We start from the raw sequence: 23074 nt of genomic DNA on the forward strand, positions 1-23074 counted from the left end.
CCATCCAACCATCCATCCATCCATCCATCCTTCCATCCATCCATCCATCCATCCATCCATCCATGCAACCAACTATTCATCCATCCATCCATCCATCCATCCATCCATCCATCCATCCATCCATCCATCCATCCAATCATCCATCCTCCAGCACATCTGGGACTCCTAGGTTATCCCAAAGCAACTGTCAGATATAATCTTGCCAGCAATTCCTGGTTCTGCCCGAAGGTCTCCTGTTGATAGGACATGTCCGAAACCCCCCCTCGTAAGGTTTCTAGAAGGCATCTTTACCAGACGCCCAAACCACATCAACCAGCTGCTTTTAAAGCCAAAGATCAGGACTCCTCTCTGAGGTCCTAACCCCAGCAACTCAGATCTTTTGGTCATTACCCAAAGCTCATGACAATAGATGAGAGCTGGAACGTAGATCAGTTTGGCTAAGCTCTCTTCACTCTGACCCAATCCACCTACTGTACACCAATCACCTGCTCCATTCTACCCTTCGTGTGAACAAGACCCTGACATACTTGAACTTCTCCGCTTGGGGGAAGTAGCTCAGTTCCAATCCAGAGGCGGCAATCCAAGCTTATCTGGTTGAGAACCATGGTCCAAAACTTGGAGGAACCGATGTCCATCCCGGCTGCTTCCCACTTGGCTGCAAAACTGCTTGAATTCCTGCTGAAGGTCTTTGTTCAGTTCCAGTTCCGTGGGTTTGTTTTTAACTCTGGTGCCTAAAGAATCTCGCCACTATAAAACCGCTGTAGCTCAGCAGCGCTTTGAGTTCAGCCCCCATATGCTCACAATCAAAATTTTAATGCTTAGCAAGCATAGTGTTTACCACCTAACTGCAAGTCACACAGTTTTATTACAAAAAAAAAAAAACACAAACAGAAGTGTTAGAGCTGCAAACATCAGCGTGGGATTAGGAGTGACCAAAATAATCGGAACCAGATTTTAACCCACTCCGCTGTTTAGACAGGTTGTTTTTTTTTAAACTCCTAGCTGTAACTTTTGTTGATCAGATTAAACGAGGAGTTTGAAACAATTGAAAAAAGGGGAACCACAGAGGAACAGCTGCATCAAGAGAAAAAAAAAGTAAAATAAACAAAAAAATAGAGACACAAGCTGCGGAGAAGGCCTAATTAGTGGACGCACGGTCCACGGTCAGTTACTGTGTTTCGAGAAAGCTAACACTACTATAGTGTTTAAACACAAATGCAGTTTATTGTTTACATCTTTAAAATGCTTCAAAAGTGTCATGAATTCAAGTATTTTTGAGTTTGTATTTGGCTTTGGTTCTTGGTTCTTTATTTTTCTGTTTTCAACGGTTTTGGATTCATGCTTCTGTTTGAGTTTCATTTTATTTTGTGATTTATTTTGTTCCTCGTGTCGTTGTTTCCTGTCGTCATTCGCCTCTCCTCTGTTTATCGCTTGTCTTTCTACCGCGCCCGTCTTCACCTGATCCTAGTTGTAATCACTCACCTGCGCTCACTTCCCCTGATTACCCCTGTCTTTAAAACCTTCTCCACTTCCTCGCCGGTTCATTCATTCTGTTTGCAGTTCCCTTGCCCAGCCAAGTTCTGCTCCTGTGTTTTTGCTGCCTCGTCAGCCTCTTGTTTTCTTAATTAAAGGATCAGTGTTTTTTTTTTACTATGAGTCTGCGTATTGGGCTCGCCGCAATCTTTCCACCTCGACCTGACAAGCGCGAAGACTCTGACACGTAGAAAAAGTCGCCACGCTTCCACACATAAACGTCTCCGATGAAATCCTCCGCCCGTCTTATCTTCCAGTTAAAAACGACCTGCAGCTGATTCGGAGCGGCTGACCGAGCACTTCCTGGAGCCCCGGTGAGCCTTTAACGACCGCTGTGACTCCGCCGGCCTCGCGTCTCGCGGAAAAAAGAAAGAAAGAAAATGATCCGCGTGCCAACGCCACTTTCCACACGCAGACGTAAACAACCACCAGAGTGGCAGTCTAATGGGTACAAATCAGCCTGGATTCTGTTTAGACACGTGAGAAGAGACGCACAGCAGAGTTACCAGAGTTTCACTGTTTAAAATCAAAAAAACTTGTAGGAACGGCAACGTTTTTAAAATGACACCTCAAGTGATCTGTTAGCGCTCTGAGTATGTCTTTAGGATGACTCTCGGCTACTACAAGACTGATTTTTTTGTTCAAAATCTGTAAAATTGAGTGAGTTATCGCCATTTATGTGTTTGATGAAATTGATTAGCGCGGACGGCCATCTTGAATCGGATTGACTCCAAAAGTTATTCAGATGTAGAGGCAGATCCAATCAATACTTTCTAAGAGTTTTATTCAAAACTGTCCAGCAATTCATGAGATATTTTGCTGACAGACTAACCTGAATGACTTCAACAGTTAACGGCAAAGTTTTGAGCAAATATTTCCCACTGCCTATTAGCTCTCGGAGTATGTTTTGGGGATAACTCTCGTCGACCGTCATACCAAATTTTATGTCAGTATTTGTAAAATTGACTAAGTTATAGCTATTTGTGTGTTTAATAATGTCGACTAGCTGTGGCAGCCATTTTGAATCATTTTGTCTCCAAAGGTTATTCGCTTGTAGATGTACATTCAGTGAATACTTTCTGAGAGCTCCATTAAAATCAGTCCAGTGGTTCATGAGATATTTTGCTAACAGACATACAAATTTTTCTAAGGCAATTACATGATCGCCTGCCTTTAATAATGGCGGTGGGCTACAGCAGTCGTATGAGGACAGCCTGCCCGTGCACAGCTTTACCTGTAGCAGGGGTTTTTCACCGCCTCCTTGGGTGAGATGTACATATAAGGCGAGAGCGGCTTGTCCACGAACGCCCCGAAGCCCATGCGCAGGTTGCTGGTCGTGCGGCTCATGGCTTCGGCCAGCCCTCTACTGAGGGTCCGCAGGCGGAACAGGTCATCGTTCATGGAGTAGGAGAGGTCCATGAGGTAGTAGAGGTCAACGGGGTAGTCCTCGACCTGACGCACCTTCACCGTGAAGCGCTTGGAGTCATCTGGAAAACCAGAGCTGCCTTACTCTACTGACGGACTTACAGCGAGCGCCTAAAGAACACCCCACCCGGGGGGGATGACCCGGGACCCACCTGGCCTGAGAGTGATGTGCAGTTTCTGCGGTTTTATCTGGGTGACATCCTGCGTGGCCCCCGCTGCCTTGTTGCTGAGAGGCCGGTCCTCGACCACCTGCAGCCTGCTGGCCGGCGACTCCAGGGCCGATGACGAGCACCCCGCCGCCAGGAGGTTCTTCTTCAGGTCACAGCGAGATAAGCCGGCGACTCCATGACCAAAGTCCTGACGACACGGGCAGGATATTGTAAAGAGAGAGAGAGAGAGAAAAATAAATAAATTTCAGGGTGATAGAAACTGCATTTTCTGCTGAGAGAAGGCTGAGAGCTGAGGGAGGTGAGATCTGCTGAAGAAGCTGAAACTCAGCTGTGAAAGCAGATCACCAGGTAAAACCTAAAAATAATGAAGGCAAAGTAAGAGCTAAAAGTAGCATAAGGTTAGCTAGAAGCTCAAAGAGGCAAACGACTGGCTAATAGCAGCATTCTTCCTTCTTTTTATCCTTCCGGGGTCACCACAGTGAGCAAACTTGCACAGAACAGATCTGTTTTATGATGGTCGTCCTTCCTGATGCAACCTGGGCTCAAACCTGCAACCCTAAGGATTATGAGACCATGTTACTGACCACTGAGCACCACTTACAGCTAAACGTTTTGTGTTTCTGTGGTGGAAAACATTTTTAAGTAAAGCTAAATATTCTGAAAAGCAAACAACTAAAAGTCACAGCACATGAATAAGACAGAACAAAGTAGGAGCAGAAGAAGAAGAAGAAGAAAAAAAGAAGCAGAAGTTGGTGGAAGGACTGGCTAAGTGTGAGATCTTCCAGACCAGACGACTGATAACGAGGTCTGCACCAGGCCGGCAAGCTGGCACAAAACTCCCATTACTCATGAGCAGCGGGGCAAGAAAAGGCGCCCACCTCCTGGAAGCACCACGCACAGCTGGGGTGCACGGCCAGACACTGCTTACACGTGCTGGCTCCCCTGGAGGTGCACAGGTTGGAGCCTGAAACGAGAGCGAAAGAAAGAAAAAAAAGAGGAATTATTCCTCCATCAGATGACTTTTCAAATTATAACACCTCGTCTGAATGAAACAACCATTTTGGTATGCATGGTCTTCATTGAAAATGAATGTTAAAAATGAAAAAAAAGAAAAGTCACACAAAGTTTGAACATCAAGATTATCTTCTCTAAACATATATTTTTAATTACCTGACATGTTAAAACAACAATGTATTGAATCTGAATGTATACCTTTAATTATAACTGGATTTAAAGGAATTAGATTTAGTTGGATTGGGATTATTTTCTTTGTAAAGTACACTGACAAGACTTGTGTTAGAATAACATATATAAAAAAAATAGTTTCACAAAATATGACATCTATCTATCTATCTATCTATCTATCTATCTATCTATCTATCTAATACAATGATTCCCAAAGTTGGGGTCGGGACCCCACTGTGGGTCACTCAACACCAAGTAGGGGTCCTTAGATAATCTCCAGATATCAACTTACAATAAAAAACTTAGTTTTTATGCTATGCTTGCACCATACTCGTAACAAAAACTTGAAATACAAGTCCATAAATTGATTAAAATGATATCATAATGAATGTCAAGACTGTTTGTGTTGTCATTATGTCCTTATTTAATAGTCATTAGCATTTTTGAAGGTTTAAACAGCCAACAGATCGGGTCACACGCCTTTGTCACTATTATTTTATGGGTCGGAAGCTGAAAAGTTTGGGAACCACTGATCTAATAGCTTTGAAAACTACTCCATTAAAACCATAGAAGAAGAAGAAGAAGAAGAAGCAGTAAGTAAAAAGCTGCCAAATCTGTAAAGTAAAGCTTTTCCAGAGTCTAATAAAGATGTCTAAACGACATGACATGTTTTCTTCTTATTATTATTGTTATTATTATTATTATTATTTATTTTTCCTTCTTCTTCTCCGGAGGACAAGAGGAAAAGCTCACCTCCCGCCGCTGTCATCCCAGCTAGCAGCAGTCCGCACAGCATCCGTAAGAGGCTCCGCTGCTTCGGGACAGCAGCCATCCTGGTGCGGGCTCTGTATCACTGAGCGACGAGAACAGCGCAGATAAAGAAATACATTACAGGGATAGAGGGGAGTGGGAGAGAGAGAGAGAGAGAGAGAGAGAGAGAGAACCGTAATTCAAACAAGTCCAAATAGAGGCAAATGTGTAAAAAGCCGGCCCTCCACTCCCCGCCTGCAGCTTACATATTCATAGCCGGAGCGTCAACATGTCAGATTAGCGAACACATCACCAATTTAGTCGTGTTTTTGTTCTTTAAGCTAAACATAAATTAGGTCTTCTAGCCATAAAATGTGCTAAAATGTAAAACAAATAGCATGAAAAAGTTTAAAAGTGCATTTAGGTGTTTAAAAAGAAACGAACAAGACATTAATAGGGAAACACCGCCCTCTAGCGGTCTCTGGCTGTAATAACACCGACAGGAGCTGCAGGGTTTAAAGAAAACCTATTATTATTCTGTTTTACTGTCAAAACCTACCTAATTCTGCATACTTTGCTCTCTTTTAGCCCTTCATATATCAGAACAATTTATCTCATTCATGGGTGCTATGAGTTTTGGATTTGGAAACTTTTACACATTTCAAAACACTTATTTATTTACAAAAACTTTCCCCACAAGAATACAGTGAGATTTCCTCAATTCCTTCAAGAACATTTTTTGTTGCGTGCTGCTTTATTTTCTTCTCTTCTCATGCTGCTTTTAGCTTTTAGCTATCTTTTTGATACTATTAGCTATTCTGCTTTCTTTTTTGTTTTAAGTTTCTCTCTCTTCGCTCTTCGCTTCAGATGAAAGGCACATCTTAGCACAGAACTCCTCTGTTAATGATGCTTAAGCAAATGCAGTCACTTTTTGTTGTAAAACATCAGCTAACATTACAAACACAGAGGTCTGACAGCTCTAACTTCCAGATATTTTGAGGTTTTAGAGAGATCATCGGTCACTCAGAAACACACCCTCTTTGTCCAAGGGTTGCAGTACCATTTCTGTCCACTAGATGTCACTTTCTTAACGCTGGAGCCACTAAAATCTAATAAATCCCATTAAAAAGCACAAAGCAGTTGATTGGTTTCCATTTCTTTTTCAGAATAACAACTCCAAATGTTCCACAGTAATCCAGCTGTGGAAAAAAAGCCAAACATTTAAACAGTTTAATGGTGTCGTGGAGCTTTCTGCATTATTAGTGTGTGATGATTCTGATTGAAATGTTGAGCTCCAAGAATAAAGCTCAGACAAGAGCCATTTAAATTGTTCCAAAGCTCAACAAGTGAGCGCTAAGACACCCTCCAGAGCTGCCTCAGCTTGCCAAACCCAGTCAGTAAAGAGTTGTCTGCGAGCCTCCAGCTCATCCTCTCCTCCGTCACCATCTCCTGAAGTTGCTCCTCAAAGTTTCTGAAAGACAGAAGTCATCAAACATCATTTTGACGTCTTTAAGATAAATTTGGGGAGTGACAACGAGCACGTCTGTCATGATACCTGCTCAACAAAAACACAGGTTTTGCCAGGTTTTATTTCTGTTTGTGGTCAGCTCCATGAGACCTCCTCAGGAGATGCTCAGGCCTGCTCATTAGACGCAGAGGTCAAAGGTTAAGTCAACTTGAGCCTGTCATCAATTTTACCACTGTTCTGCTCTTCATCCCCTCTGCCTGGTTGACATCAGTTTTACTTCTCCCTGCAGCAGCAGCAGCAGGAGCAGCTCCCTGAACTCCTTCTGTTCTTGTTTTGCCTCTTTCTCCAAAATGTCCCGTAAAAAAAAAAAACTTACCCCGCATGACTCCACGTTCCGCAACGGAAAACTCTCCTCTGTTCTCCAGCAAGTTTGACTGACAGCTCTCCATGCACACTCAAGTCTGTGTGTGTGTGTAGGGGCTGCATGTGTCTTGGCATCGACCTGTGTCTTGTACTTTAATTGCAGCATTTTTGGTATTTTGTCTGAGTGTGTGTGTGTGTGTGTGTGTGTGAGTTACAGGGACAGAACTCTAAAAGCAGTCCAAAGGTTGCGAAAGAGCTTTTTTTTTTCTTTCTTTTTGCACTGATTCATCTGAGGTACAAACACACATGCACACACACACACACACACACACACACACTGACACAGGAGCTGTGTTGACTCAAGAGTTAATGAATGGATGATTGAGGGGCTGCAGGGACTGAATGAGGGGGGGCCGGGGGGGCAGCAGCTCCGTGGAAACAACCCCTCTTTCCCAGGAAAGCAGCATATTGTGGTGATTTGGGTTTTTTCCTGTGTTTTGTTTTATTTCTGTTTTAGTTTATTGGTTTGTGTTTTAGTTTCTGTTTTCGTGTTTTTCACTTCCTCATTCCTCCTCAGTCTATTTCTCTCTCTACGCCCACTCACACCTGTCAAAGCCTGCTAATCATGTCACCTGTCTCCACTTACCTGATTATCCTCAGCACTTTAAAACCCGGTCATTTCTGTCTATACTCCGCTGGTCCATTGTCATTGTTTTGCCTGTTGTCTTGCCGTCTGTTCCTGGTTCTGTTGCTCTGTGTCCATGTTCCGTTTGTCTTTTTGTTTTGCTGCCATGTCAGCTGTCTGTTTTCATTTTGTTTTCTTTAGTTTAATAAATTAGTTTTTTTGTTCCTTTAATCATGAGTCTGCGTTCTGGGTTCGCCTCCGTCTTCACCACCTTTCCTGACACATATAACTTGAGTTAAACACAAAGAAAAGGGACAGAAAATGAGACTCACGGGCAGAAATAAAATTTAGATTGTGTGTGTGTGTGTGTGCAGAAAGCCCCACAGGGGGTTACTACTTGAAGTGGCAGCACTGTTAAAGCAAATAGCATGTACTTGTCGAGGACCCAGAGGGAAAGAAAGCAGGAGAGAAGCAGCTGTTGGAGGAGGAGAGTGAGACAAAGAAGGAGCAGGGGGGCCGTCCTTGCTTGCTCCTCTCTGCTCGAACTGTGCGTGTAGGAGGCAGTGGGAGAACAGGACCAAGAGGGGCAACAAGGAGGAGAAAAAAAAAAAGAGCGGGGTGAGAGCAGCATGTTTGGCGTGTGAAGAAATCCAAGCCCAGCTGCCGCTCTCCGCGCCTTCTCCTTGTTCGTTTCTGCGCCGGGGCGGTGGAGGGGGCCGCGATGCCGCCGCAGGGCTGGACTGCCCCCCGGCTCTGCGCGCTCCTGCTCGGCGTCACGGGGCTCCTGGCGTCGGGCTCGGACTTCCAGCACCACCGGTACGACGACATGGTGCGAGCGCTGTTCGCCGTGCAGAGCCAGTGCCCGTACGTCGCGCGCGTCTACAGCATCGGGCGCAGCGCCGAGGGGAGACACCTCTACGTGCTGGAGTTCAGCGACAACCCGGGCATCCACGAAGCATGTGAGTGCCAGCTGAGCCGCTGAGCCGCTGAGCCGCCGTCCGGCTGGGCAACGAGGATGAGAAGGGGCTTGACGTGGGGGGAGAAGTGTCGCAAATAAGTGTAGGGGGGTGGTGGGGATCCATAGAGATAAGAAGACATGATCAGGTTGGAGCATCAAAAAGGATTTCAAAGCACAGGCTGTTCGTTTCTGCCTGTGCCTGCGTGCGACTGTCTGTTAGCAAAATATCTCCCGAACCGCTGGGCGGATTTTAGTGAAACTTTCAGGAAATAATCATCGGATGCGCACCTACAGCTGTTTAACTTTGGGAGTCAACTCGATTCAAGATGGCTGCCATAGCCAGCTGATATTAAAAACACAAAAAATAGCCATAACTCGGCCAATTTTGCAGATATTGGACCGAAATTCGACGTGGTGGTAGCTGAGACTGATCCCCAACAAATAGTCTGAGCTCTATCAGATTGCACAGCAGCTTTGTCTAAAATGTTGCCGTTTACTGTTGAGAGTCACCTCTGTCTGTCTGTTAGCAAAATATCTCCCGAACCGCTGGGCGAATTTTAGTGAAACTTTCAGGAAATAATCACTGGGTGTGCATCTACAGCTGATTAACCTTTGGAGCCAATTCTGTTCAATATGACCACCACAGCCAACAACGTTACAAAGTACAAGAAATGGTTATAATTCAGTCACTTTTTTACAAATACTGTGGTAAAATTTGTTGTGGTTGTAGCTGAGAGTCATTCACAACACATACTCCGAGCACAACTCATTGAGCAAGATCCTTACTTAAAACTATTACCTGTTGGAGTCAAACGTCTTTGTCTGTTAGCAAAATATCTTATGAACCACTGAATGGATTTTAATGAACATCTCAGAAACTAATCGCTGGATGTACATCTACAGCTGGTTAAATTTGGGGAGGTCAATCAAATTCAAGATGGCTGCCACAGCTAACTGAGATTTGTCAAAATGGCTATAACTCAGTCAGTTTTACAGATATTGAGCTAAAATCTGACGTGGTAGTAGCTGAGAGTCATTCACAGCACACAAACTGAGTGAGGCACAACATTGTGCACTGTGTTATTTTTAAGGTTTGACCAAAACGGCTACTGTCATTTCTCATCATAAGCTGATCGTAAAAGTAAAAGTATGAAAGGCAGCGGGCGATATGCATTCATCCAAGGCATGCCAGGCCTTCGGTTTGTTGTGTTCGTTTTGGTGTTGGGATTGAGCGCAGAGAGCTGGCAGGATTCTGGTTTTGTCCCAGAGAGACGAAACGCAAGCTTTGAGATTGTGCCTTCGGTGAAACAGCGAGCAGAACAAAAGGAAGGGAGCGGGTCCAACATCAGTAAACTGCGGACGAAAAAGGGAAGGCAGAAGTGAAAGAATTGTGTCAACATCTGTGTTTCATCTCAGAGGTTTTTTTTTGCCGTCCGTCCGCTGACAAAACATGGGTTTGTAATTTAAAGCGGAGCACATGCCTAATAGGCCCACTTTGAGTCAACAGCACTTTCACCCTGCAGTTTTCCTCCCTCTTCTAACCACTGAAGCAGCTTCCAGTGTTTACTTAACCCACTGGGTGCAAATTGACAACCGTCGCCCCATTACGCCCGATGCATTTGTGTGACTAATTGGTCATATCACGTTTATGTTTCTTAATTTTTTTTCTCCATTCTTGGGTCTGTTGGAAGAACAGCCCGACACCGGCGAAGAATGCTGGTTTTGGCTCGCGGCTGAGCTCGCATATTTGTCCCGTGTTAACGCACGTAGGAGCTTCCTTAAGTAGAATACAAGGATGTGCGCCCGGTCCGGTGCAAGGTGACGCTGGTGGAAAACAGGAACTGCTCGCTCCGTGGTGGAGGGAAGGAACCCCCCTGGGCCCCTTGTCCAGGTCAAACCTTTATGTGGCCTTCAGGAAGTTCAGGTCTTGATAAATGTGTGTGTGTGTGTGTTTTGAAAAGTTTTGCTGTTTTAGCAAAGCCTGGTTTTTGAGCCGTGTTCAGTAGAGGCTCTGTTCTTTGGTTTCGTTAACTGGGGGTCTTGGTTCTCTCAGCACTCCAGCCATGATTAATGAAAGGACCCTTGGGAAGGGCCAACTCTGACCGGAGGGCAAAGCTTTTTTAGATCGGAGGCTCCCAGATAGCAAGAATGCCAGACGACCTTATCCAGATTAATGCAATCAGTCTCACTCCCCTTTTGTCATGACCTTGAAAGTGTCCTTATCAAGAAATGAAGCGCAACAGTTTTCTTTTGCAGCAACTAGTGGCCCTTCAGGTTGACCGCTGTGGCCTTGTGTGGCCCGTAAAGGAAGGATGTCAGATAAGGAAGCCACATGAAAATCTGTAAGCGTGTGCTAAAACATCTGACAAAAATGACCCAAGATGATGTCAGTTAAGGCTTTTTTTTTTTTTTTAGTGTTTTTGGTATTTGCATCTGTCTGTTTTCTGTGATTGCAGCCTTTTTCTTTCGCATTTGCTCTTCTGTGTTTGTGTGTTTTAGCCGTTTGCTGAGCGTTTGCACCTGGATATGTTACTAACTATTCTGTCAGACAGAACTGCACTTCAAAAATGACCAGGAACTTTAGATTTTGGCACTTCCACTGGTTTGTTTGTCTTTTCTTGAAGCTACACCAGCAGAACAATTAGAAGTCTTGGCTTTTTTGACTAAACTACATAAATATATATAGGCCTATATATATATGCATAAAAGGTGAAAGTTTCCATTATATGTTCAGTCTTTTCTGTCTGTTTAGTCTTGGCTTTCCTTTAACTTCCTGCTCCTTCCTCCTTTCCCCTTCTCCCCTCAGTGGAGCCGGAGTTCAAGTATGTGGGCAACATGCACGGCAACGAGGTCCTCGGCCGTGAGCTCCTCATTAAGCTCTCGCAGTTTCTGTGCGACGAGTACCAGGCCAGGAACCAGCGCGTCACGAGGCTGATCCACGACACGCGCATCCACATCCTGCCCTCCATGAACCCTGACGGCTACGAGGTGGCAGCCAGACAGGTACGGTCAGCTCCTCTCGGCTTGCGTTTCGTCAGGAGAACAGAAATATTCAGGTCCCCGAGTGAAACCAAACCCCCGCACATTAAATCATAGCCCGTCACTCAGCACACAGTTTATTTGACTCCAGGTAATAACAAGTGAAGCCGTCTGCTTTTATTTTAAATTAGCGTTTCTTTAAGGGGAAACACAGAGCCCTACAGGCTATTTTGGTTCCATTTTTTTCCCTTGTGTCTGTAATAATCCAAACGGAGAAAAGCCCTCTCTTGCGGAGGTAACTGAGCTCACATGTGAGTATCGCGCTCCAACGCAAACACAGACACGCGTGCCCGATATCTCTGAGACTAATTACATGCCCAGAAGGCAGCAGACAGCACCAGATGAACGAAAGTCCCTGCCTTTTGTCACTCGGGGCGCGTGCCGCACTGTAATTTTGGCGCTTAACAGATGTTTAGGTGCTGCAGCATCTAGACAACAATCGGAAGACTGTTTAGCTTCCAGGGGCGGAACTCCAGCGGGCGTTAGGTTCGACAGAAAGCATGTCTAAAAGTACGGTCGCATCAGTCAGAACTTCAGAGCTGCAAGTCGGGATAAATAAGCCGGAATGTTCCCTGAAGTCGGATTTCTCATTAACCTCAACTTTAAAATCCAACATGGCTGCCGCTCACATAAGCATGGAGACAGCTGCTCTAACAAACAGTTTATTTGAACTTCTGATGGCTTGTATCTTGATAAATCGGTCACACACACACAATACTGTCCAACCTCTATCAGTGAAAATAGTAATTATGGTAGCTCGGTCGATGACAGCAGCCAGCAGATCCCACAGTTTTTCTGCCTGAAAACGGAACGCAGCTAAACGGGGTGGGTCGTCTTTTTTCTGACTTTGGAAGAGAATGAAACGCACTAAAAGAACCAAACATCTGCTTTTAATTTTCACAGTCCACACTGGCTGACGTTCACTCTGTTCACCGTGTTGGTTTAGTTTGTTGGCATGCTAATATTCACAGCCGAAATTAACGAGCAGCCATTCATTTCTGCACAATTCAAAGAAAACTCCTTTGTCCCCATGATGGTGCCACATGAGATTTTCATGATGTCGATGAAAGAAACCAAAATAATTTGATATGTTTAGCTAGGTTTTACTCAAAAAGCACAAGAAACATAGAAATATGAGCACATTAATGGCTTTTTAGGGCATTAGTTTCAGTCAGTTGGATGTTTCTGTTTAAATCAACAAGAACATGATCAGAATAAAGTAATATTCTATGCAATAAAGTACAAAAAAAAAGTTAAAAAGTATCTTTCTGATTACAGATGGCCACTACAGGTTGGGAAATCATCAGTTACTGCTTCCAAGCAAAACCGAAACCTGCAAATCTTTACCTTAGGAGCCCAAACCCAATCATTCAGTCATTATATTGGGAAAGACTTAAGATTACTCAACAGTTTTCCCTTTGCCTTCATGAGTCAACAGGGGCCAGAGCTGAACGGATATCTGGTGGGACGAGGGAACGCCAGAGAAATCGATCTGAACCGAAACTTCCCAGACCTGAACGCCCTCATGTACTACTACGAGAAAACCAACGGCCGAAACCACCACCTCCCTCTGCCAGACAACTGGGAGCTTCAGGTCAGGAATCATAACCACAAACCCCGGCTGTCTGTATGTCTGCGCAAACGTGTGTGAGTTAAACAAACAGAGAAATGGAAGGGTTCGTGGGGTCTTGTGAGAATGTGTGTTGAATGTTGAGCAACTGTGACGTCGCTGAGATTTCTTGGCCTCGACTCTGTTGACATAAATAAGTTGGTGGGAGCAGTTTCCCATGACAGCAGAATAAAGAGAAACTGTCCACATATTTCAGCACCGAGCAGAAAAGGTCCTCTTTTGCCGATTCCACATTCAACCTATTGTTTTCCCGTTTATCGTGTCTTCTGTGTGTGTTTTTTTGGCAACTACTTTAACATACTTTCAGAAATTTGACCCATTCAGGGACCAAAAAAAAAGTTCGGCTCATTCAGTCGACGGGTGCTTCGACTTTCAGGATTCATAACTTTTATACTTTTCAATTTTTTTTTACTTTATTTAACTGTTTTGGTTTCACTGAAATGTATGTTGTTTTTAGTTTTAGCTCATTTCAGCTTTTAAGTTTCATCTACTGTTGTGGGCATTTTAGCTACTATTTTTGCAGATTTTAGCTTTTGGCTATTGTTTTGCTCATTTTTGCTTATAGCTACTGTTGTGCTAATCTTAGCTTTTAGCTTCCGATGTGCTAATTTTAGATGTTAACTTTAGCTTCTGTTTTGTTGGTTTTAGCTTTTAGCTACTGCTTTCCTATTTTTAGCTTTTACCTGCAGTTTAGCAAATGCTAGCTTTTAGCTGCAGTTTTGCTAATTTAGCTTTTAGCCACTGTTTTTAGCCTATGCTCTGCTTGTTTTAAATTTGACAAGTCGGTTTCAGCTTCTTCAACAGATATTAGCCGTCAGTATTCACTGCCTTCTCACAGAAAATGTTTTTTTTCTTTAGAGTTTTGTGTCATTTCTTGTATTTTTTTTTACACAACAAGCTAACAGTTAGGATACAAGAAGTGTCAAGCCTCTGGAAACATATGAAGACGTACAGAGAACTTAATGTTTCACTCCAGCCGCACATTTTTGTCTTTTTGTCACGACCACGCGAAGCTCAGCCCGACTCCCTGCAGTGTCCGAATTGAACTGCTAACCTGCAGCTGCGAGTCTTTTCGCAGACGCTCCACATAGCTGACAAAGCTGCGATTTCACTCAAAATCAGCCGCTCGGTGCCAAGTTTGTATTTCAGACCTTGAACCTGAGAGTTCACTCCCTGTTCCCATTTTTCAGTGGCAATAAAACACCGCCGAGGGCCTGGATTTTTTACGAAACTCTCTGAGGGTTTTTAAGCCGTGGCTCCACTTTTCACAATAAATAGTTCAGTTCAAGTTGGCTTCCTTCTGGGTGACTGAATGGTCTCTATAGCTGAACGTGCACTTATTTTAGGTCACTGAAGTGTAAAATGCACAGAAGAGGGAATTACAAAAGCACGTGCTGTCAAGGTTTTTTGCTAATAGGCTGCCAAAAAGCACATTTCAATTATTAGGGTCAGCTCCTTGGGGGTATCTCCACTCTATCTTCAGACACAAGAGCCGCTTTTCAGAGTTAACTCGTTCGAACTGGCCGTGCAGGAACCCATGACGTTTCCGCGTATTACTCTTCATTTAGCTTCCAAACAAAACCAGGGGTTCTGTTCGGGGGAACGTACATAAAACTACATTGTTAAAACTGCTGCTGAATTCTTTTTTTCCTTTGTTGTGACAAAAAATGTGGCTCCGTCTGGAACTTCATGGTTGATTTCCCATTAATAAAGGAGCAGAACACGTCGACCACACCAAGAACCGGAAGCCGGTCTGGAGGACAGGTAACAATCATGTCCGTCTGAACGGGAACGGATTCTCGCTGCATCTTGTGATTCAACGGATTCAACTCAATCATGCAACAAATGCACGTTTTCTCCATTTCAAGCTTCAAATCAAAGTCAGCAAGTTACAATAAAATCCTACAGGTTAAACATGCAAAAGAGGCTGTTTTCTTAATTGGATTTAATTAGCCCAGAAATAAATGCCATGTATGTAAAGAGTGGTGGGATGGAGTTACATGATTGCTGAGTTTGTTTCCTGTTAGACCCAGAAGTGTTCATATTCATCCTTTTTTTTAAAGACTTCATTTTTGCTTTTATATGCTTCTTTTTAAAAAATTGTGCTTTTACTTGCTGTTTGCCTAGGTCTGAGCATAAAAACCCGAATATTAGTGTTGGCATCTTGGTTCTCTTCAAAATAGACACTTTGAACACATAATAAATCCCTTTTTTTTCTGTTTTTTTTTGGCTTTCAACCCCCGTCTGCTGCGCAAGATAAACTCCATGTGTTGCAGACGCAAAAAAACAAACAGCTTGACATTAAAATAAATGATTTTTAAAACTGTGTTAGGGGATAAAATGCACAGCTCCTGTCCATCAGCAGAAACACACAGAACTAGGATTTTGTGATTAATTGATATTTTTTTGTGAGACCAAATTTGAGCAAACACATTTTTCACTCTTTTCCTTTTTGTTTACTAGTTTATCAGGTCTATTGTAGAGTGTTGTTCTCATCATATTTGATGTAACTCTGTCTCTTAGGGATGTCATTAACAAGCAGAATGAAGAATAAATAAATCAATAACAGATAAATGTCAGAAACTTTCAGATTTGTCTGCTTTTGCAGCTTAGATTAACTTTAACAGTTCCTTTGTTAAAGTTAAAACAATTAGAAGTTACATTAATAAAGCTTTAACATGGTTTTCTTCTCTGTGCAGACTGGTTTTTAATTTGTGAATGGATAATATTCTCAGACGCTGACAACGTGAAGCCACAAGCCTCCCGTTGGCCTCCAGCCAGGTTTCATTTAGTAACGCAGCCAAGTGATGACATTTCATTCAGAGGAATGAGAGAAATGAAAAATGCTTCACTCCGTCTTCACCACCAGGCTGAGTTCTGAGGGGGTCGGTCAGTGTGCTGAACTTCAGGACTCGGTCAGCTTAGTTTGTGGAGTTTTTGAGAAGTTATTGGTGCAACTAAAAAAAAAAATTGTAACAAAAGAGTTGTGTTTAAAGAAGAGAAAGGAAAAATTAGCCACTGTTTGTTTAGGTTTACGTCTTTTCCGCAGTTGGTTTTGTGTCGATTTTTTTCCCCCAAGAAAAGTTTTCCACCATTACCTGTCCTTAGGGTTTTAGTTTTTTTGTTTTTTTTTCTCTTTTGCATAGATTTAAGAAAGAGCCCATTATTAAACAAGTCTGTGCTTTCGGAAGCTTGTTCGCTGACTTGCCTTCGAGTTGGGAAACTACCTGTAGTCAGTGAACCTCTGAGTGATCGCTCATCTGATTTAAGATGTTTTTTAAGGGTAAAATTATAAGTTTGATCTTTTAAAGTGGGGGTTCTATGAAGCTGATATGAACAAATAATGTCTTACCTGTTGTAGATAAAACTTAGTTTAAGTCTGACAATTCCAATCCCTAAAAATCTCACTGCAGTCACATTATTATTATTATTTACATACCACGTTATGGTTTGGAGTTTGGAATCAGAGTTGTTTTAATATGGCAGAAATCCGATTTGGTCCTGGCCCAGTTTGGACCAGACTGAGATCTGAACTATCACTTTGGGCTTTTCCTTCCGTATGAATCCCTCCACCATGTCGACATGTTTGGCTTCACAGGATGCCTCGGTGCAACTAAAGCCTCACAGATACCTTAAGTCCCGCCGCTCGGTTCCAGCTGCTGCGTTCAAGGTCAGAGGACGCCGATCAGCAGACTGTGTTTACCGTCCTCCCAAGGAGACGAAGGGGCGACTCGTCTCCAGTCGTGACGCAAGGCCTGGGAACGTGTGAGGATCGTTAGCGCTGACATAGAGAATAAACAGCATCCCGATGTGGAATTTCAAGGCTTAAGACTTTTGGTAGCAGCGCAGTGGAGATGGCATCTGGGAAAAAGTGAAACTGTGCAGAATTACATGAATTCATTAACAAATAACGGAACAAGTTCTTTATCTACATACTAAACGTTTGGATTTAAAGGCTCGGCACTGCATATATGCAGCACGTTTGAAAGTTATTCTCCTATAAATCCACTGGTTTTGACCAAACTTTAACCAGATGCGTGGAAGCACAAGATGACCTAGACAAAATGCAACCTTGCTTGAAAAGATAAAAAAAGGGAAAACATAACGAGTGATGTTTTATGTTCCTGAACTGTCCTGTTTATGGTTTATGGTTGTTTTCTATAACTTTGTTGAGTTGTATCCAAGGTTGTTGTGACTTGGACTCTCAGACGACATTAAATACTTGATTCAACTAAATTATAAAAATAAAAAAAATACTGCTTGGTGCTGTACACTCACTGTATTTGCATACACACCTTTTTTTGCTCATCATCGACTTTTCTTTGCTCAGTTTTATCCCAACGTTTTTCCCTAAATTCCTCCCAGGTGGAACCAGAGACACTGGCGGTCATCAAATGGATGCAGAACTACAACTTTGTCCTATCTGCCAACCTCCACGGGGGCGCCGTCGTGGCCAACTACCCCTTTGACAAGTCAAGAGACCCCCGCTTCCGGGGGAGGACCACGTATGCCGCCACGCCGGACGACAAGATCTTCAGGAAGGTGTGCAGCAGATTTTAAAGCTCTTCCCAGATGGTAAAACGTCTGGCCGCGGGGCTACCTGCGCTTGTGTGAACATGTGGATGAAAGGGCCCGTTTGTGTGTGCTGACAGTTGGCGAGGACGTACTCGTACGCACACGGCTGGATGCACAAAGGCTGGAACTGTGGAGACTTCTTCAATGAGGGGATCACCAATGGGGCCAGCTGGTACTCCCTGTCCAAAGGTAAGCCAGACCTCAGCTCCTCTCCTCACTCATCTCTTCTTTGACTCCCATTTTTTGTTTTTTTTTAAGGTCCCTATACAAGGTAGCGTGTTCCACCTAGTTTGACTGTTAATTTTCAGGCGAAAGTCGCCACAGGTAGTTCAGTTTATGCTAACAGACTCATCGTAATCTTATTGTTTTATAATACCATGACAGAAATCATATGAATTACCATCCTGTCCTCTTTGGAGCTCTATAGGTCAGACATAGTTCACAGTAGAAACATCATTCAAAGTTTAAACGAGCCACAGAAAGTTGGACTTTACATGTCTGAACTGGCACGTTGATATATTTTACCGTTTTTACACAATCGCAGTTTAGGTTCTATAATTCTTACAACTCAAAGTTGAACTGGCAGCTGATGTCACACAAACTTTCGTGCAGTCTAAACGCTTTTGTAAACCATCTTCACTTATTCCCACAGCGTTTACACACTGAAACGTAGGCGTTTTTGTCCGTTTTCATCTAGTGTGTCTCTCATTGCTATATAGCTTAGGGTTTCCTCTCAAATCCCTCCCAGAGCTCAGAGAGCGCACAGCCGAGTGTCCGTGAATTCAGTTACATTTCAGCTCAAAATATTCTCCTCAAAAGTGGAAATCAAGGGTGTTTTTAACTTTTGATATCTCCTGAATAAAACATTGTAGATGCATGAAAATTCACATGCGCAACCGTCGGCGTCTTCTGCCGCTCTGTTCGAGAACTTTTCAAATCTGACTAATAGTTTTCATCCAGCGACTGTTTGTTTGAGGCTTACTTTGTAGTTTCTCTGTGTGAATTCTTTCTACACTTCTTCTACGGTTCGTACATCAAAACATAGCTGTTTTTTAATTCGTTTGGTTTGGAGTCCAAATGTCCCCATAGCAGAAAAGTTTAACTCAAACGGATTTTCTCATCTGGTTTGAATAAGAGTCAAACCTCACATGTGAAGATGTGGACGTTTTGACGAAAACTGAAAGTGAAGTTTTGCCAAGGAGTTCTCAAAAAACGTCCAAAGTTTGCGAAACATACTCATGTATACGTCGTGGTCTGAGCCAGTTTGGTTTTTTTTTTTGGAATGTGAAGCTGCAGCTTTTTAGTTAAGTCATGCAAGCTTTTGAATTGGCTGAAAACAGCCGCAGCCTCATTTAGCGGGAGCCCGTTGTGTTTATTTTACCAGAGTCATTTCGCTCCAAGCGTTGTGTCATGGTGTGTGACGGAACATTCGAGGTTTGCCTCCAAATATCGGCCTCGGTCGCTTCAGGTTTTAATGAAAAGTGGGACCTTCTTGTAAATAAAACCTCCAAAATGACATTACTAATTTAAACAGGGACAATAAGGTTCTTTCTGAAAGTTTACATAAAATAAATCATTTGAATTGCTTTAAGAGCTTCAGGCTCCTAAACACAAACCAATGTTGATTTGATCCTCTTTTAAAAAACTTTCTGCTGAAATCCAAAGTGGATCAAATGTTTCCAATTGTTCCAAATCCCTGCGTGTGCGTTTCAGGCATGCAGGACTTCAACTACCTGTACACAAACTGCTTTGAGATCACTCTGGAGCTGAGCTGTGACAAGTTTCCTGCAGAATCGGCGCTGCCCAGGGAATGGCTCGGCAACCGAGAAGCCCTGGTTTCATACCTGGAACAGGTCCGAACACACATTTCAACCAAATAGGTTTTGATCATTTTTCTTTCTTTTTTTTTCTCAGATGAGAAAGGAGCTTGGTGTAAATTTGTGGGAGGAAAAATGTATTTTGCTTGCATTTAGGTACAAAAAGGTGCCTTTGTTTAAAGATAAAACACGCTTTTATTATTCTGAATTTCAATAAAGGAAGCAAAAATTACCCTAACCTTACAAAAAATGGGTTTAGAAATACAAACATTTTTCCACAGTGCTAATTAAAAAACTAAACTAAGAGGGCCCCGCAGTCTGTGAAATGTTAACAAGATTTAATGCTTTAAAAAGTTGATTCTGAGAAGTCATTTATCAGTGGCCTAGTGGTAGAGTGTCTGCCCTGAAACTATACTTGATGTTTGTGATAAAAAGCAACCTGCAGTCCCACTCACACACACTGTTTCAACTAGCACAATGGCCTCTATTAGAAATGGTTAAACATTACCTCGATGCTTAAAGGCACACCTTCTCCCTCATCAGGTGCATCATGGGATAAAAGGCATGGTGTATGACGAGAACAACAACCCCATCAGCAAAGCTGAGATCTCCGTGGCTGGGATCAACCATGATGTGACAAGCGGTAAGACGGGTGAAGGTTTCCTGTAACACAAACATATTTCTGAGTCATTTGAGGAAAACCAAAAAAAAAAAACAGGTTTGTGCCAAATAATGAGCTGATGTCCTGAAGGATTGGAAACATCGCATGTGTTGAAATTGTGGTAAACACATTCAAAAAGCTTCTACTTAATGCAAAAATAAGTACCAAAATAGCAGCACTTTTTGATAAACAGCACTGTTTAATTAGTAATGTGCATGAAACTGGCATTTTACTGAACTGAAATTGAAAATTTAATAAAAGTTTCAACTGTTCAGTTCCCTACATGTGTCTGTCTCCATCTGCTGGTCAAGGGTGGAATTGCACCTGATTTGAAAGAAAAAAATAGGAATCTTTTTAATTGGATTTTCTTATCTGACTCAACTCTCATTCCTGTACACTCTGCTTACAACGGGTCAGACCTTCTTATAGTCCATCATAATGGTGTTAGGCGTTAGTTTTGCAGTCTTTCTGTAGATTTCTGCCTCCAACTTTGCCTGATTTCTAAATTCGTGAGCTTCCAGTACAAAGTTTCACCCCAAGAAGGGACTGAGTAACATGAGTTTTGAATCAGACTTGTTGCGCTTTGTGCCTTCAGGGGTGGATGGAGACTATTTCCGACTGCTGCTACCAGGCACGTACACGGTGAAGGCCTCCGCTCCGGGATACCTGCCCTCAGCCAGCACTGTGACGGTGGGACCAGCCGAGGCAACGCAGGTTTGGATCTAACTATTTGATTTTTAAAGCACTAAATGAGTGGACGTGTGTGTTTAATGCTCGCGCACATTCCTTTCTCTGGCAGCTTCATTTTTACCTGAAAAAAGCTCCGAAGCAAAACCAGAAAGGGAAGCACCACAACGGCAAGAAGAACCTCTCGTCCCACAAGAATCCACTAAAGCTCGGCCCAAGATGAGACATGGACAATAACACACACACACACACACTGAAGGTCTCAGATAAAACGTACTGTTAAATCCTGTAAATGTTTATGATATACCTTTATAGTCTCGTGTTATAAACCGTTGATGATTCTAAACTGTGCGTCCGAATTAAAGCCGTGTGTATTTATGTAACAGTGTTGAAGCGTACCAACGCAGGTGACCTGTGTGTGGGAAAGATTTTATGTATTTTTCTTTTCGTTTGTTTGTTTGTTTTAACTACAACAAACCGATGAGAACTGTAAGAGAAATTAAAAGAATGTTTTTACCATTTTCACCACGCCTGCTTTTGTATTTTCCACATGCTTCATGCAGTTTTTTTTCTTTTTTTTACTTAAAATTTCTCTGAAAACAAACAAAAAAACACAACGATGTAAAATATGTAGTCAAATGCATAAAGTAAAAACATGTATAAACATAACTTTATAATAAAACAATGAAACCGTATCTCAAAGTTGTTTTATATTACTAAAGCGTAACGGCATTTTAGGGGTTTCATATTTTATATATATTGTCGCTTGTCTGTTTATGCTCCAAAAAGACATTTGGCATTTTCACACAACATGCATTAGATGTCAAAATAAATAAAAAAAGACAAAACTCTGTCAGAGATGTAGCAGATAAACGGATGTTTGGGAGGAAAAACAGAAATCAAACACCTTCTAATCAATTCTGCTGCTGTTCAACGACGTGCCTGAATGCTTTTAGTTCCTGTTTAGTTTCACGCAGAAGGGAATTAACCAGCAGATTTCCCAATTCTTCAACGAGGAAATGTGCAGCTTAAACAAAATATCAAAACGTCCTCGTATTTCATTGAATATTTCGAGCTATAGTTAGAAGAATGTGTAGAGTCTGAACCGTAAATCTGACAAAATGAGGTGTCAAGGTTTGTCATTTGGTTTCACTGAAGCCGTAGAGCTGGGGGGATACATTATTACAATCTAGAGTTATCAGTGGTATCTTTATAATCTACTCTAACAACAACTTGCAGACAATCATCAGCCTAGAATAAAATGTAATTTAGGTGGTCATGTTGGACACTGCTGTTTGACTGTAGTCCTCTTTTTCTGTGATGGTGTTTCAGGACAGATTCAGGACAAACAGGCAGTTTAGGACTGAGCATCAGTGTCCAGCAGATGGCAGCAAAGGATGCACTACGTCACTAAGCTTTACCTTCTATAGCATCAATGTAAATAAAAAAAAACACTTCAGGGTCCATTTATAGTAACCATATCTGCTCAGGTGATACATTTAGTTCAATTTCTAAACAATAAAACCGATAAATATCACATGTTTGTGTCATTCATATCCACCTCAGAAATAAAAATAGCCCCTCTTTGACGCACAGGAAAGAGGAAAAGCGCACTTCACTGGACACTCTGTTAATTTACAACAGCTCCACAAAGTCAAACAAACCTTTAAACGCAAATAAGAGTCCTGTTTTACCATTTTAAAGTATAACTGCAAAATATAATTATGAATATAAGGCCTAGTATGGAAAGGAAACATATTGCCAACTTATCTCAGTATCTCTAAAATTAACAGAGTTTTAGTCATTATTGTGTTTGCTAAGGTCAATATGCTTTGGCGGCCATCATGAATTGGGTTGACTCTAAAATGTAAACTAGTTGTAGATGTACATTAAGTGATAACTTTCTGAAAGTTTCATTAAAGCCCATTTTGTGGTTCACAAGATATTTTGCTAACAGACAGACTTGACTCCAACTGGTAATGGAACAGTTTCAAAAACAGATATCGTGCTATCAGTGAGCACTTACAGTATGTGTTATGAATAACTCAGCTACTACCACACCAAATTTTAACTCAATGGCTGTAAAATTATAGCTAGTTATTGCCACTTTTGTGTTTTCTAAGGTTGAGTAGCTGTGGCGGCCATCTTGAACGTGACTGACTTCAAACATTAATCAGTTGTAGAGGTG

At 42.4% G+C, this 23074-nt stretch overlaps 2 protein-coding genes across 2 annotated transcripts in view; one reads left to right on the forward strand and one right to left on the reverse strand.

Annotated features, from left to right (window-relative positions):
* The window catches only part of LOC108248812 (integrin beta-3), a 36625-nt gene extending 30785 nt beyond the window's left edge, over positions 1-5840 (reverse strand). Inside the window, exons 1-4 of the mRNA XM_017437814.3 lie at positions 5067-5840; positions 4007-4092; positions 3111-3315; positions 2768-3020 (exon numbers count right to left, since the gene is read on the reverse strand). Of these exons, the coding sequence (XP_017293303.1) occupies positions 2768-3020; positions 3111-3315; positions 4007-4092; positions 5067-5145 (623 nt within the window). The 5' untranslated portion in view covers positions 5146-5840. The remainder of the gene's footprint in view (positions 1-2767; positions 3021-3110; positions 3316-4006; positions 4093-5066) is intronic.
* Positions 5841-8021: 2181 nt separating this feature from the next.
* cpn1 (carboxypeptidase N, polypeptide 1) lies at positions 8022-21411 on the forward strand. The gene is made up of 9 exons (XM_017437826.3): positions 8022-8478; positions 11284-11480; positions 12955-13110; positions 17512-17688; positions 17799-17910; positions 19435-19574; positions 20082-20181; positions 20795-20913; positions 20999-21411. Exons 1-9 carry the CDS (start codon positions 8241-8243, stop codon positions 21107-21109), a joined length of 1350 nt encoding a protein of 449 aa, XP_017293315.1. The 5' UTR covers positions 8022-8240; the 3' UTR covers positions 21110-21411.
* Positions 21412-23074: the final 1663 nt, after the last annotated feature.

The sequence above is a fragment of the Kryptolebias marmoratus genome, linkage group LG17 (genome assembly GCF_001649575.2).
Source record: "Kryptolebias marmoratus isolate JLee-2015 linkage group LG17, ASM164957v2, whole genome shotgun sequence".
Taxonomy (NCBI): domain Eukaryota; kingdom Metazoa; phylum Chordata; class Actinopteri; order Cyprinodontiformes; family Rivulidae; genus Kryptolebias; species Kryptolebias marmoratus.

What these genes read in the sequence shown, in the direction of transcription:
- cpn1 (XM_017437826.3), top strand. Translation starts at nt 8,241, where the DNA reads ATGCCGCCGCAGGGCTGGACTGCCCCCCGGCTCTGCGCGCTCCTGCTC. An exon ending in CAACCATGATGTGACAAGCG is followed by an intron (nt 20,182 to 20,794) that starts GTAAGACGGGTG and finishes TTGTGCCTTCAG; the next exon opens with GGGTGGATGGAGACTATTTC. An exon ending in GACCAGCCGAGGCAACGCAG is followed by an intron (nt 20,914 to 20,998) that starts GTTTGGATCTAA and finishes TTTCTCTGGCAG; the next exon opens with CTTCATTTTTACCTGAAAAA.